This window comes from Rhipicephalus microplus, chromosome 5, assembly GCF_043290135.1.
Source record: "Rhipicephalus microplus isolate Deutch F79 chromosome 5, USDA_Rmic, whole genome shotgun sequence".
NCBI lineage: Eukaryota > Metazoa > Arthropoda > Arachnida > Ixodida > Ixodidae > Rhipicephalus > Rhipicephalus microplus.
Window position 1 is genome coordinate 129,084,115 of NC_134704.1, and position 17,010 is coordinate 129,101,124.

Sequence of the window (17,010 nt, forward strand, 5' to 3'; positions counted from 1 at the left end):
TACGTTAAAGAACTTTGGGTGGTCGAACTTATCCGAAGCCCAGCACTATACAGTGTCCCTCATATGTTGTCGCGCTCTGGAACGCATCCAAGGTGACACAGGTTATTTATCTAATCTGGTCTACCTACAAAGCGGTTGGTGCCCTTCTCACTCACTCACTCACTCACTCACTCACTCACTCACTCACTCACTCACTCACTCACTCACTCACTCACTCACTGACAAGCATGCGTGCGCACGTAGTTGAGCGTAGGCACGTCCGTATGGCAACGATTTGCATAACTATTAACGAAAGTGGATCGTCAGCTACTTCCAAACTGCTTGGAACTTTGTTGATCATCGTAGTAGTGGAGATAAGCATATTGGAAAGTTTCCGCCGTCCTTGGCTGTCAAGTGAAATGACAGCTAAGACACCATTAAAAGTTAAGCGAAGCAAATTAGGAACAATAGCTTTATTAACTTCTTTTCATGTTACCTTTACTGATCACACTGAGAGGCGTTGCAACTTGTCTCGTCATGAAGGCGAGCAACGTAGGCGAACATTACTTCATAGCTCGACATTTCCTCCTGCTGGGGCGGCCAGCAATCGGTGCAGGAACATTTTCTTTCATCAGGTCAGGATAGTTTCCGGCCGGTGTGTAAAAAGACGCCACGTACACACCTTTTCTGCTCCTAGCAATGCCTGAGCCGATGCGTCGGCTTGCCTTCCAAACTATTTGGGTGAAGTGTCCAATGATATTTTCCTTCATAGGACTTGGATAGTAGTAAGTGCAGATCTCGCTGTACCAGTCGTCCACAATCCCTTTTACGGGGTGGAAAAGAAAAGATACATTACTGCATAGAAAGATACGAAGACAGCTGCGTTTATAGTGTGGGCAAGTGCCCAGTCAACGTTGCTCTATCGCATTATGCAAAGAACTGCGACAGTTAACTCTTTTGCAAAGCGTGGACCTCAAATGCCAAAATTTTTGTCTGTCTGTCTTTCTGTCTGCCTGTTTGTCCGCGGTAACGGTCCCCCTAACTGCATCAAACAATACCTCAAACGGCCCACCCCATCCGCAGCGCCCAAAAATATTTCTCAAGCTTTAGCGTTGATACTTGTACATTCATATATTTCAGCGTTCAATTAAAAAGCAATTATTACACATATCCGACGCACCATAACATTACCTCAATGTTTTGTATATGGGCCTTTTTACTAGAGAAGGTACACACAAGTAATTTTAAGGACCGTAGCATTTATCACGCTGCGCTGACAGTGCAATGCGTTTCTCAAAAAGGCAGGTGTTTCCAACGCTTTGCTAAGACGACAAGGTGGCGGCACCTGCCCGTCACATTTCGTTCTACACCTTATCGCCTCGGAGACAGGCGCGCATCTTTCTCCGCGGGCACGCACGCCTTGCTTCGTTTTCGAAGATAACTGTCAGATGGCGCTCGTGTCTAACGTGCTTCGATGCGCTCGTTTATTTTCGGTGCACGGATCGAGGCTCTCTAACGCAGCGCTTTGAAAATACTATTCACCGATTTTCTAGCGCACAGCATCAAATAACGTTTTGTTCAGTCTCTCCACACAAAGACTATCGTCTTTCGACATTTGCAGCGAAATATGCAGATAAAGGGCAAATTTTTTGTGTGTCTTGTGTGTGGACATTGTTGTTGCGTGAACATAGTTCATGCAGTAAAAACAATAATTTTCAAAAGAACAATATTGTGCGCAAACTTTACAGTACTCTACTCAATATTACACTGTTAGTTCTAAGGTCGTGACGCAAACTAATATTTGTAAAGAAAGAGGAGCAGCCGGAGCCATGCACTGACTTCTCCTTCAACATTTTTCATTAAGAAAGGCACTTAGAAAGGCAGAGAAAGACATCGAAAGAGATAGAGCGAAACAGACACAAAAAATAGATGAAAATGATGTTCCCTTTGTCTTAAGAATTGGTATAAAAAAGGTGAAACATGCCTTCACAGAGGTAGTTGATAATTTAATGTGCATCATTTCGCCACAAGAGCGAAGGAATGAATGCTACAGCAACAATTCGAATGTCACGCAAATGACGATAAGCAGCTCCAAACCTGAAATGCGCAGCTCAAGCAGAAAGGACGTACGAAATGAGCATGCAGGGGACGTACGGGCACGAAATAACAAATTCTACGCTGCTGCAAAGCAAGGATAGACCCACAAAGCGAGCACGCCAGTATAGACGCACGAGCACCAACAGCTGCGAAAATTGCTGCTTCGTGTGTGAGCAGCACGCTCCCTTCGCTAACGCGGCAGTGAGAGAAGTGACCATCGTGCACTCTTTAAGAACTGCAACTTCGAAGCAAACTTGCGGTGGAAGCACAACACGTACAAATCACCCCATTCACGAGATTAGCGTGCGAGCAAGACTGGCCAAGTCTCATGAAGGCGCGGGAGCATTGCAACGAGAGGGGCTACGACCTTTAGAGAATGCCTTCCCCACCACCTTCACGCCATGTTGCCAGGGATAACGAAAACGCGCTGAATTCGAGCTCTAAGGACCGCCAGTATGGTGTATATAAAGAGCTCGCCGTTAGTAGGCTGTCGGCCCCGCTCTGTGGTGTGAGAGGTAAGAGGTGCGACGGCAAGCGACAAAGTCAATTTTATTATTTATGAGCGAAGCTCCTTATAGCGGCACCCGTTCGTCCCTCGTAGCTGTTGTTGTAGTGTGTAACAAGTATAACATTTTGACCTCCCAGGTGGTGCCGGTGAGAGATTTCTTCTGTCCGTTGTTGAACAATAATAGATAGTGCTCAATGTACATGCCAATGGCTGCTAAGGGGGAATGAGAGACAGGAGAATTCGGCTTTTAGTTAACGAGCACACTGCGAATTTTTTATGGTTCAACAACGCACAGAAGACGAAAAAGGGTTACTACGTTACACTCGCTGGGCGTAACCTTCTTGGTTTTAGAAACGTTTAGCGAGCGTTGGGCCGCAGTGCCATGAATACAGCGAATTAGTATATACCATGAACTCGAGGTGGTTAAAGGTGGGAAGTAGACACGAAGCGCAAGCCGTAAGAAAGTGTGCGTGTGCCTCCTCTCGTTCAGTCCTTAGAATGTCCGCTGGATGGCGGTGCTTCTGTATGGGAAATATATTGTCACGATGAGTCACAAGTACTGGGGGATTTATTGAACGACCGGGTAGCTAGCTCTAGGACGATGCGTCAGTCGTGGCTGGCTCTCGAGCAGAGAAGAACGCGATCTTCTTTTTTCCTCCAGATTTAGAGCCGCTCTTGCTGCCAACCCACTACGTGCTGGCGGCATTATCCCCCCTTCCGAAAAGAAAAAAAACAACAAGTACCAAAAAGAGGAAAGGAAAGTACATAGCAGCACCGCGATGCTACTACATAGGCACGTGAAAAAAAAATGGAAATTCGGATGAAGTGAAAGTAAAAATTGAAGAGCGTGCCAACATAGGAAACGTCAATGAACGAGAAAGTAAGTTCACAAAATAAACAAAAAAACACAAAGAACGCTGTACGGTAAAGGAAAAGTTACGAACAACGCGCAATAAATGGCTTCATGCGCAACACATGAACGACGTCCGGCCTCAGCCGTGTCCTGCTCCGTGCATGGGGTGTTGAGTCCGGAACCACTTCGTAGTTCACGTCACTGACGCGGCGTAACACTTTATATGGGCCAAAGTACCGGCTCAGCAACTTTTCACTAAGGCCACGGCGGCGGACGGGCGTCCACACCCAAACTTGATCTCCGGGGCTGTAAAACACTTCTCTGTGGCGGGTATTATAGCGTCGTGCGTCTGCCTGCTGTTGCTGGCCGATCTGCAGTCGCGCGAGCTGCCGGGCTTCCTCGGCACGCTCTGCGAATTCTTCGGCGTCTGTTGCCAACTTGTCTTCGTCCTGACAGGGTAGCATTGAGTCTAGCATGGTCTGCACTTCGCGGCCGTAGAGAAGCCGAAATGGCGTGAATCGCGTGGTCTCTTGCACGGCGGTATTATACGCGAAGGTCACGTAAGGCAAGATCCGGTCCCATGTTTTGTGCTGTACGTCGATGTACATTGAGATCATGTCTGCGAGGGTCTTATTCAGTCGTTCAGTAAGTCCGTTGGTTTGCGGGTGGTACGCAGTTGTCCTTCGGTGTCTGGTGTTGCTCAGTTTGAAAACTTCGTCCGTAAGCTGCGCCGTGAATGCCGTCCCTTTGTCCGTTATTACACTGGAAGGAGCACCGTGTCGTAACACGATGTGGCGCATGAAAAATTGTGCTACCTCAGAAGCCGTGGCTCGTGGGATCGCCTGGGTTTCAGCGTAGCGTGTCAAATAGTCGGTCGCGACGATCACCCATTTGTTGCTGTCCGCAGACATAGGAAAAGGCCCGAGAATGTCCATGCCGACTTGGTCGAACGGCGTGCAGGGTGCTTCAATGGGCTGAAGCAAACCAGCTGGCTTAACAGATGGTTGCTTTCGGCGCTGACATTCCCGACAGCTCTTCACGTACTTCTTGACGCTTGCCGAAAGTCCTGGCCAATAGTATCTCTCACTCACTCTGGCAAGTGTTCGTGAGTAGCCCAGATGACCGGATGTGGGTTCGTCATGGCAAGCGAAGAGGACGTCGTCTCGCATGTCTCGGGGAACCACCAGGAGGTAGGCACGGTTGTTCGAACGAGCGTTCTTCTTGTACAGCGCACCATCTCGAAGGCAGAACGACGGCAACGAGCGGAATAAATGACGCGGTATGATTGTGTCCTGGCCCTCTAAATGATCGATGATCGGACGAATCTCTGCGTCATCCCGCTGCCGTTTACTCAAGTCTGATGAGCTAATGGCGCCCAGGAAGCCTTCGTCTTCCTCTGCTTTCTGACTGCCGACATGAAGGGGCGCGCGTGACAGTGTGTCAGCGTCTTCATGCTTACGGCCGGACTTATGGACGATGGTGACGTCAAATTCCTGCAGCCGCAAGCTCCACCGTGCTAGCCGTCCTGAAGGGTCGCGCAGGCTTGCGAACCAGCAGAGGGCGTGGTGGTCCGTCACTATCTTGAAGGGACGACCATAAAGGTACGGGCGGAACTTGGTGATTGCCCACACGACTGCGAGGCACTCTTTCTCCGTAGTGGAATAATTCGCCTCAGCACGCGATAGAGAGCGGCTGGCGTAGGCTATCACTCTTTCGATGTCTTCTTGACGCTGAACGAGCACTGCACCGAGCCCAATGTTACTAGCGTCGGTATGGACCTCCGTGTCAGCATCATCGTCGAAATGAGCGAGAACGGGCGCTGATTGCATGCGCTGTCGCAGCTCATCAAAAGCTGCTTGTTGCTCGTTTTCCCAGACAAACGGTGTGTCGTCCCTTGTGAGACGAGTCAGAGGTTCTGCTATCTGTGAAAAGCCATGAATGAATCGGCGATAGTAGGCGCACAAACCAAGGAAGCGCCGGACGGCTTTCTTATCGACAGGGGCTGGTAATTCGGCAACAGCGGCAAGCTTGTCCGGATCGGGACGGATTCCTTCGGCGCTAACTACATGTCCAAGAAACTTTAGTTCTTTATAGCCGAAGTGGCACTTCTGTGGCTTTAGTGTGAGGTCCGCCGATCGGATAGCCTCCAGCACGCTGCGCAGGCGCTGAAGGTGCTGCTCGAACGTGGCAGAGAAGACCACCACATCGTCAAGGTAGACAAGACAAGTCTGCCACTTCAGCCCTGTAAGGACAGTGTCCATCATTCGCTGGAAAGTCGCCGGCGCTGAACACAAGCCGAAAGGGAGTACTCGAAATTGGTATAGGCCGTCTGGAGTCACGAAGGCTGTCTTTTCGCGGTCTCGCTGATCTACCTCGATTTGCCAGTACCCGCTTTTGAGATCGAGAGAAGTGAAATAATGGGCACGACGAAGTCTATCTAGCGAATCGTCGATACGCGGTAGCGGGTACACATCCTTTTTGGTCACGTTGTTAAGCTTTCGGTAATCGACGCAGAAGCGTAGCGACCCGTCCTTCTTTTTGACAAGCACGACTGGAGATGACCACGGGCTGTTGGATGGTTCGATAACGCCATCGTCAAGCATCTCGCGAACTTGCGTACGTATCGCTTCACGTTCTTTAGCCGACACGCGGTAGGGGTGCTGGTGTATTGGGCGTGCGTCCTCGTACGTGATGATCCTGTGTTGAGTGATGGACGTCTGGCGGATCTTCGAGCAACTTGCGAAGCAAGACCTGTACTCGAACAAGAGCGCTCGCAGCGCAGTCTGGTTATCGGTGGACAGATCAGGATTGATGTCAATGTTGCTCATTGATGTGTCTGCGTTATCCACTACTTCTGACGTGAGACAGTTGGTTACGTTTGCTACTTCGTGGGCAAACGCTATCGAAGTGCCACGGAAAAGGTGTCGATGCTCGTTGCTAAAGTTGGTAACGAGCAATTCAGATCGGCCGTCACGAACGTGTATTACACTTCTCGCTACACATATGCCTTGCTGCAGGAGGTGTTCTAAATTTGTCTCGGCCACCACATCGCCATCGCTCAAACCACAGCATGTTACGTCGACTAGAACACTGGCTCGGGGAGGAAGCGTCACGCTCTGTTCAGAAATACGGAGTACGTCGACACGCATTCCGTCATCCTGCACGTTGATTGCTCGCTGGGCTGAGAACGTGACGCGGCGCTCTTGCAGATCAATGATAGCTCCATTTTCCTGTAGAAAATCAACTCCCAGGATGACGTCACGGGAGCATTCACGTAGAACAAGGCAGCTTGCTACGAATGTGTACCCTTGAATCTGTACTCTAGTTGTGCAGGCACCCAGTGGAGTAACGACATGGCCACCAGCTGTCCGAATCTGCGAGTTATGCCATGGTGTGATTACTTTCTTCAGCTGCGTTGTCAGTTTCCCGCTCAGTATGGAATAGTCTGCGCCGGTGTCCACTAACGCATTAACTACACAACCATCAATTGTTACTGCTATGTCGAGTGAAAGCCGGCTATCCTTTGCAGCAGCAGGTGATGTCGGACCAGTTTCTGTACAGTTCTGCGTCAATAGGAGGTCTTCAGCGCTTCGACGTTCAGCGACCCCGCCCCCAGAGGTCGCTTCGGCTAGTTTTCCCGGCGGGGGCTGGGAGATCGTGCGGTAGAATACCGCTGGGGCGTTGATGAAAATCGCCTCGGTGATGGCGAGCGCGACTGGCGCCCGGCAGACGGTGGTGCATGCTGCTGGGAGAGGTAGTTTTGGATGTCGCGTGGTCTCTGACCGTAACGGGGTGGCGGCGAGTACGCAGAGAAGCCGCGAAGCCCAAGACGGCGATATGGGCACTGGCGGTACAAGTGATCAGCTTCTCCGCAGTGAAAGCACAGAGGCCGGCGATCAGGTGTGCGCCAAACATCAGACTTTCGAGGAGACGTGCGCCGATCGTCGATGTACTGAACTGGTTGCACTGAACGATGGGCGACAGAAGCACCAGGGACAAAGGCCAACGGTGGTGGCGTGTACGTGCCTTCGTAGTACGGTATGTGCTGCGCTGACTGTAGTGAAACAGCAGGAGCAGGATGGACGAATAATGGCGGCGTTGCAGCAGGGCGTTTCAACACTTCCGCGTAGGTTGTCTCACGGCGGTATTCAGCAGGAGCTGGCACAGCTGTATCATGAGGCAAGGTGTCCCGGAGGGCCTGGTGCAGCTCATCCTTGATCACAGTTGCAATAGAGTTGACTGTAGGATGAGGTGTTACACCAGCCTTTTGTAACTCTTCACGTACTATATCACGGATGAGTTCACGTAGACAGTCGTTGTTGGTTCTAGTGGCGGTGAAAATGTCGGCAGTAGACATGCCACTGACTTGCCTGTCGTATTGGTTGGATCGCTGCTGCAGCATTTTTTCCATTGTCACGGCCTCGGACAAGAACTCCGCGACCGTCTTCGGAGGACTTCGCACGAGGCCGGCAAAAAGCTGGTCCTTGACACCGCGCATCAAGTGACGCAACTTCTTGTCCTCAGTCATTCTTGAATCGGCCCGTCGGAAGAGGCGCGTCATGTCTTCGACGTACGCGGTAACAGTTTCGTTTGGCGACTGGACGCGGGCAAGAATAGCTCGTTCAGCTCTTTCTTGGCGGTCAGTGCTGGCATATGTCTGCAGAAGTCTACGAGAGAATTCGGGCCACGTCGTCAGCTGCTCCTCCCGATTTTGATACCACGTGCGAGCCCCGTCTTCGAGATAGAAGTAGACACGACCCAGTTTCGCCGCGTCGTCCCACTGATTCAAGTTGGCTACGCGCTCGAAGTCCGCCAACCAGTCCTTAACGTCTTCGCGCTCCGTACCATGGAACGTCGGCGGTGCCCGTGGGCTTTCCAACGTGTAGCGGTTCGGCGACGTGCTTCCCGTGCCGGTTGCCAAGGTTTGTACCGAAGTGCTGGTCATGTTTGTTGACGTGGTGGGAGCAGTATCGTTGACTTCCGGAGGCAATCCCCTGATTCGGCGGCTGGTCCGATGCACGGGAGTGTTGACTGGCACTGGACTCGTATTACGGCTTCCTGGGGGGGTCTGCAGCATCCGTGAGGCTACCCAGCACCTTCCACCAGTTTGTCACGATGAGTCACAAGTACTGGGGGATTTATTGAACGACCGGGTAGCTAGCTCTAGGACGATGCGTCAGTCGTGGCTGGCTCTCGAGCAGAGAAGAACGCGATCTTCTTTTTTCCTCCAGATTTAGAGCCGCTCTTGCTGCCAACCCACTACGTGCTGGCGGCAATATGATGAAAAGATGCGAGATGGTGTTACTTGGAGTGTTGAATACGTGGACGAACGGACACACAGACAGATGCATGGATGGATGCATGGATGGCTGCACGGACGGATGGGCGCAGGAGCGGATGCATGGACGAAAGCAGGGACGGACGCACAGATGAACGTGAGGACGCGCGAAAAGACGCACGCGCGGACGAGCGGATGTACGCACGGGCGGCCACACAGACGCACGCAATGGATGGACGGAAGCTTCGCCCCACTATGCATCATTCACTCCGTGGATATGTTGCCATTTTTTTGCCGTCCGTTATGTTGACACCGTATGCTTTCAAGTAACGCACGCTGGCCCATCCGTATGCGGAGTACTTGGAATGCACGGTTGGTTGGTTGGATCCTCAACATCTTGGCGCAACCTACTCTGGGGGATAGGCCATAAATCAGTCGATGCCTTGCTTATAAACGAATTCACTTACTGAAGAAAAGCTTTGAAAAGGAATTGTTTAGTAGCCCTTACACCGTAATAATTGAAGCTCGTAAGATTTCAGAAAATGTTTAGGGGGATAGCCGATAGCCTCTAGAACACTAATATATATATATATATATATATATATATATATATATATATATATATATATATATATATATATATATATATATATATATATATATATATATATATCACGTGCTACTTGACGCCACACATGCGCATAAAAGAGGGTGGTTCACACTCGCCGCTTGGCTTATATGGCGCTGACCGACACTCCTACTTCTAAATTCACATATAAATAAAAACCCAAAAAAGTGGGTGAGGAGAAGGCCGCGGTGATAGCTCAGTGGTTAGAGCATCAAACGCGTTATTCGAAGGTCGTAGGTTCGATTCCTGCTCACGGCTGGTTATTTTTTCACCCACTTTTCTTTCTTCTTATTGGCACTCCATTTGTTCTAATAAATTCCCCTATACATTCCTTGGCATAACTGTCTGTTAGATCTCAATAATGTTGTGTCATAACGCGGAAAAACGAGCCCTTAGGTATACACTTCTTTCCCTTATATATATATATATATATATATATATATATATATATATATATATATATATATATATATATATATATATATCCTGATGAAGGCCAGACTCTAGGCCGAAACGTTGAAATAAACCACGTTGTGACCGCTCACGGAGGATCTACTGGACTATATGCAACGCAACGGCCACTCAACCACCATGCCTGCATATATATATATATATATATATATATATATATATATATATATATATATATATATATATATATATGTATATATATATATATATATATATATATATATATATATATATATATATATATATATATATGAAGCATGTCTGGCTTTCGGTGAGCGTGTGCGCTAGCTACCACCACAGCCATCGACCATTGTCGTCTTCTTCTGTAACACTGAAGAAGCATCTGTCATTCAGATTAACTACAATTACTCCCCACGAAATAAGGAGCCATCCTGGCGACCTATGGACAAGTAAACACGGGCGGGTGGTAGCAGCGCTTAAGTCTGAACACATGGACAATTTCCTGGCCATGACGACGATAATCAGACGATGCTTCCAGTGGCTTGATGAGGTAATTGACCGGCGATGTTTATTGTAGTATACAATATGAGCCGTGGTACTTGGGGACTAACTTTGTGGAAAGGTCAGGTGTAGCAGAAGGGACACGCAGCCAGACGAGTGAACCTAGATCGATGGAAGGAGTGTTAATGGATGCGTCGTGGTGGTGCTTTTGGCATCCTTGGTCTTGCGTTTTGAATAACCGTGCCAGTCGGTGGCATTCTTCAGCGTTTGTAGCAGCTTCAGGGAGAGTCCTGAACTCTGAGGAGTCAGGTCTGTACAAAAGAATAATTTGTGTGCAAAGTGAAATAGGGTTCGCGTTCATAAAAAAGAAAAAAGGAAAAATCCAGTAGTGCTTTGAATGACGGTAATATAGGCGAACGTAATAAATGGTAGTACTCGGCCCCATTTGGAGTGGTCTGACGAGATGTACATAGACAGATTGTCATCGAGGGTGTGGTTGAAGTGTGCTGTCATTCCATTGGCCTGGGGATGATAGGCGCTTGTAGTGCGGTGAACGACGAGGCACTCACGCAGCAATGCCGTGATTACGTCTGAGAAGTATACGCGACCGCGATCACTTAGCAAATCTCGATGTGCTCTAGACGTAGCACGATGTTGTGAAGAACGAAAGTGGTGACGTCATTTGCTGTAGACGAAGAAAGGAAGTTTCGGCACTGTTTAAGCTGGTCGACGGCAACTATGATACAACGGTTACCACTTGCAGTGTTGGGAAGGAACCATAGATGTCACTGCCGACGCAGTCGAATGGTCGGGAGGGGCATGATAAACGTAATAAGGTGCCACCGGCGGGATGAGGGAAGTCTTTCGACTATGGCACGTGCAGCAAGCCCGAACATACTGTCGTATAAAATGGTACATACCACGCCACCAATATCGGAATCGTATGCGAGAATAAGTCTTTAGGATACCTGCGTGGCCACATTCTGGGTCGTCATGAAACATGGAACAAATTTCGGATCGCAGATGGCGTGGAATCACGTGTAGCCACTGACGTCCACCGGGTGTCTAGTTGCGTCGGTACAGCACGTCTTCGCGAGTGGTGAAGTGGTCAACTTGCCGACGCAACGTGCGAGTTAGGGAGAGAATCGGTCCGCTCAGCCAGGATGTTCAGAATGGAAGCAAGCCAAGGGTACTTGCGTTGCCAAGGTGGCATGTATGCGATGTTGACGGCAGCAGTATCACATAAGAGACTTTCGCAGCAGGTAAGGCCAGAAGGTAGGGGCGAACAGGAGAGGGCATCAGCGTCCGAATGATTCCAGCTGTAGCGATAGACCACGCGAATCTCATATTCTTGAAGGCGTAACGCCCATTGGGCGAGGCGCCCACTTGGATTCTGCAGTGAAGACAAGCAGCAGAGGGCGTGGTGGTCTGTCACGACGTCAAAAGGGCACCTGTAAACGTTGAAGATCAACAGACGATGATGAAAAAGAAGTAATCGTGGGCTGTTGTCTCTTCTGTTTTGCGCCAGGAAGTGCGTGCACCACCAATATCATAATAGACAGTTCAGTTTTCGTTTGTCGATATGAAAGGCATTCTGTTGCATGTCAGCCGCTTCCTTTTTTCTGGCGGTGCTTCACCTATCGAAAGCCGGCGTTCAGCGACACATGTAAGGCCGAAATTTTTCTATCGCCCAACTAATGGTGAGACATTTCTTCTCAGTGACAGAATAGTTGATTTCGGCTTTGCTAAGAGTTCGGCTTGCGTAGGCAATCACGTATTATTGGAAGCGGTCTTTCTCCTTCGCAATAACTGCGCCTAGCCCGACACCACTAGAGCTGGTGTGGATTTGTGTGAGTGCCGATGGACTATAGTGTCACACAATAGGCGGCGACGTGAGGACACGGCGCAGTTCATTGGAAGTTTTGTCACAGGTGGCCGACAAGGCCGAAAGGTCTCTAGAGCCGGCGAGGAGCTTGATCAAAGGAGCGATTATCGTCACGAAATCGTGGGCGAAGTACGGAAGTTGGAGTAAAAAGGCCTATGAGCTTCGGAGCTGTTTCATGAGAGTCATTTCGGAAAACGCTGAAGCGGCTGTAAGTTTGGCAGGGTCACGGAGAGCGCCATGCTTCGAAACTACGTGGCCAAGCATCGCAAGCCTTTGAGCAGCGAAATAGCACTTCAGATTCAGTTGCAGCCCCGCGGCGGATAGACAAGCGAAGATTTTCTCGAGGCATGTTAATTGGGTTGTGAAATTAGCTGAAAAAGACGACAATGTCACCTAAATAACTAAGGCAAACATTCCACCTGAGGCCTCGAAGGATAGTGTCTATCATTCGCTCGAAAAAAGCTGTCGCGTTGTAAAAGCCGAAGGGCATGACTGAATTTGTGCAGGCCGGCAGGCGTGACGAAAGCTGTTTTTTCGCAATTTCCCTCGCCCATGGGTACCTGCCAGTATCCAGAGCACAGATATAAAGTAGAGAAGAATTCGGCTCACTGTAGGCCGTCCAAGTCATCGTCATTGCGTGGCAGAGGATAGACATCCTTGCACGTAATTCAGTTGAGACGATGCATGGTAGTCCACGCAGAACCTGATGGATCCGCCCTTCTTTACCAATAAAACTGGAGAGGCCGAGGGACTGCTGGACGGTTTAATTATGCCACGTTTCAGCATATCGTCAACCTGTTTATTGAAGACACAGCGTTCGGCAGTTGACATAAAATATGGATGCTGTCTTATTGGTGTATTTTGACCGGTATCAATACGGTGAACAACATATAACACTTGACCCAGGGAAGGCTTGTTGTGGTCAAAGGAGGCTCGAAAACGCTGGAAGAGCTTGACGAGCTTTGCCAGCTGCCTAGGTGTCAGGTGGCAATCAATGGACTTGCGGAATACATCCATAGGGACATTGGCGTCAGTTGCGGGTGTGATGGCACAAGTCGGTAGGAATGACTTGTCTGAATACATTGCGTCTTTGAAAATACAGCCTAGGGTCTCGAGGCTCCCCAGACACTGGCAGCGTAGCGGGATGTATGGACAAGCAGGAACGTTGCACGCATGAAGTACCACCGAACCATTGGAAAAGTAGATGATGGCAAAGGGGAGGACGATAGTTCGGTGGTGCGCACTAGCGCACTGGTTGGAACCGTAGCATCGAGTTAGAGGCATCAGGGAAAAACGCAGGCACTAGGACAGAGGAGAAAGGCGCGATACAGACGTCAGATGTGGCAAACACTTTCGGGGTGCTGTGGTGGTCAATATCAGGGCATGGATTCGTCAATATGACTTCAATATGTGCTGTCCACGAGGGCCGGATGGGTAGAAACGAAATATCACCCTTGTATGACGTCGTAAGATGAACGTGGAAGAACAACAAACTTGACGGCATACGACACATCTTGAATACTAACACGTGCTGTGCACTGAGCCGTCGGCACGATGTAATGGGTGGTGGCTACAATTTAAAAACTAAGAGTGTGCTGGGCACTCTCTTTGAGAGAGTACTTTCGTGTCTCATTTTTCACTCTCTTTTCCAAAGTACAGTGATTCCACCAAAACAGGTCAGAGCACTGTCCCTCAACTGAGTAACATAACGCTGCCCGAAGCAGAGTAGCATAACCCCACCGGAAAGAGTAGTAGTAGTACACCTCACAGAAAAGCAAAACTTGAGCGAAAATTGGGCTTTTTAATTGTTTTCTCGGGTCTCAGCGCGTGCGTATCGTAAAAATGGTTATATACGAGCACTAACAAAAAAGAAAGTAACGCATAAAAAAACGTTATCACCGGGTGCCACCCGAAGCTTTGACGTATAGACACACTGCAGATCGAAAGCTTGACACGCTTACGACTAGGCCGTACTAAGAGATGTGAAAGAGCATTTATTTTTTTATGTCATAAGTAATGTTAATGATAAGTATGCATTTTATTTTTAAGACGCGTATAATCGAGTGTCTCCGCGCTTTTCAAAACCAGCCGGACTGTAGCTAACGTGCTCACTGTGTTTGTTTTGTGCTTCGTACACGATCAGAACGTCTATTCGACACGTTTTTCAGAGTAGAAAACGGAAGATCTGTGCAACTGATTATAAGAACATCGTTTGCATTGATTCGCTAAGTGGTTATTCATTTCTGCGTACGAAACATTGGGCTTCTGAAGTGTACACTAAACAATTTAGTTTTTTTCCACCTTCTTGGACATAATTTCGGTTATTCTTGTTCGCGTTCTACGACTAAAGCCACCATACTTTACTGCAGCCGTACCGTACGTTAGGCTTACGGCACCATAACCCGTGTGAAATGGTCGTAGAGAAAAACTTGGATATTAATATAAAGAGAATGTCATAGCCGTTTGCGTTGAATTTTTATCGAGACTGATTGAATGAGATAGTGTTCGCTAATCTCACTACACAGACCCAAAGCGAAAAACGTGGATATTGAGAGTTCTAAGTGCCTTCGAGTGCGCAGAAATTCACTGGCGTGCGCTGGAAGTGATCTTCTTTTTGTTAATTGTCGATAACACCTCAATAAACAAATGCAGTGCGGTTTACTCCATATATGTGTGGTTATAAGATAGCGCTAATCACTCGCGGTGTGCTGACGCATCTAAAGGTAATCAAGAGCAAGAGTATAATCGCGTCTTACTCTCTCATGCCTGACGAGTATATGGGCATTTCACTCTTTCAATGAGAGGAAGCGTAGAAAGCTGTTTCAATCTCTCGTTTTATACAAAGTGAAAATTAATTTCACTCTATCTGGTGCTTTGCGAGAGTAGAACACTCTGAAGAGTAACTTGGCCTTTTTACTCCTGTGATACCCTCCGCAGTCTTCAGAGTGCATATGCAGGGCAAGATTAGTTAGCGGCATTGTGACTTTTCTCAAATTGCGGCACAGTTTTTACTAATTACAAAAACAACGGCACCTGTGTAGACAAGTGCACGTACAGCGACACCTTCTACTAGAACATCAATCTGGTTGGGTGGACAAAGAAGAGGCCTTTGAGAGTCAGACGACAACGCAGTTCTTGCCTCCGGAACTGCGGCTGTCAGCTTTCCTCTCGTGTGGGGCTCGTGCGCCAAAGCATCGGGAAGACGGATCGGCGACGAGGCGGTACTGGATGGTGGGAGTCAAGAGGGCATAGTGGGAAAAACGAGTCGTCGATAGGAGAAGATGGCCACTGGGGATTCTGGAAGCTTGGTAATTTTCAGAATTCCCATGGTCCGGAGGCTGGAAGTTGCGATGGCAGCAGTGGCGTGCTATATGTCTCACAAAACCACATGCAAAACAGATGGGTCGATTAACGAATGTGCGCCATGTGTTAACGACAGAAGGTGCAGGGGGCGAAGTAGGACGTGTACCGTGTATGTGGGCAGTGGCGTTTTTTAGGAGGACATAGTGCTCCGGTAAGCGCCAGAGAAAGATGGAGGTGGTGGTCTAGCAACGACGGCAGCGTAGGTCCGCGGTGTAGGCACAGAAGGTGATGAAGGCAGTGCCTGTGTGACCTGTGTCTCAAGGACATGGCGTAAACGTGGGTCTTGCGAGGTCACTGGCGCGGATGCTTGGGCCACAAGAAAAAGTTGACACGCAACTTCTTCACGGTTGCATTGCTCGATGTGGGGCAGTAAAACGGTGTGATCAGCAGTGACGTCGTGCACGAGGGTAAAACTATTGCTCTATCTTTAGCTGCCCTGCGCGTTGAGACACGCTGCTTACGCAACTTGTCGTACTACTGACAGAGCTGGACAACGTCGGTGACAGTCTGTGGGTTCCAAGCGACGAGCATCTGGACGGTGTCGTCGCAAACTCCTTTGATTAAGTGCTTGATTTTCTCGTGTTCGGTTAGAGATGCATCGATCTGCTTGCAAATAGACAAGACATCTTCGATATAACTTGTAAAGGTATCGTCCCTGCGCTGGTCTCGACTACGCAGACGCTCTTCCACGTGAAGCCAGCGCACTGCGAGACGACCGAAACCGTGGTGATGGCGGTCTTACAGACGGAGCAGTTGGTGATTTCACCTTCGTGGTTCTTGGACCAGAGGCTGGCCACATCAGTGGGGCAAAAGCGCATTTTCTTGAGCTGGTCGCAGACGTTCTATTTGCTGGGAGTTCTTTCGACTTCGTACTCGATGGTCCAGTCCACGACGTCATGTTCGTAGTTGCCGAGCAGAATTGGTGGGTCACGTTGCCGATGCAAGGCAGTACAGAAGCCTGTCGTTGGTGGGGCGGCTTGTGAAAGACCAGGATCAGTCATGGTGAATGGTGAGGGTAGCGTCAGATTAGGAAGATACACGTAGATGGACAATCCCAGCTCCTCCACCACTTAAAATAGGGGTGTTGTACATCGAGAAAGGTTCAGATGTAGCTTCGTAAAAGGCGCTTTATGGGGCATGTCTGGCTACCGGCGAGCGCGTGCGCGAGCTACCACCACAGCCACCGATCATGATAATCGTCTTCTTCAGTAACAGTGGAGCATCCGCCATTCAGATTCATTACAATTTATATGTAAATGACACTATAGATGTCGAAGACGTAGCTTGACTACGCCATCCTTTTATTTTATTCTCACGTCTTCCTTGTCGGCTTTTACTAACCATCGCTGCCTTCTTACGTCACAGGAATTCCCCTCCAGTCAAAGCACGAGCTACAAACAAGAAAATATGAACAAGTGGTGTCTCGTAACAAGAAAACCAATGCCAGAAAATAGAGTAGTTCTATGTCAAACGGCCGTTCCATATA

At 49.0% G+C, this 17,010-nt stretch overlaps 1 protein-coding gene across 1 annotated transcript in view; it reads right to left on the minus strand.

The window, feature by feature from the left end:
- Positions 1–439: 439 nt before the first annotated feature.
- LOC142817375 (Golgi-associated plant pathogenesis-related protein 1-like) overlaps positions 440–17,010 on the minus strand; it is an 87,703-nt gene continuing 71,132 nt past the window's right edge. Inside the window, exon 5 of the mRNA XM_075894402.1 lies at positions 440–802. Coding sequence (XP_075750517.1) covers positions 543–802 — 260 coding nt within the window. The 3' untranslated portion in view covers positions 440–542. The remainder of the gene's footprint in view (positions 803–17,010) is intronic.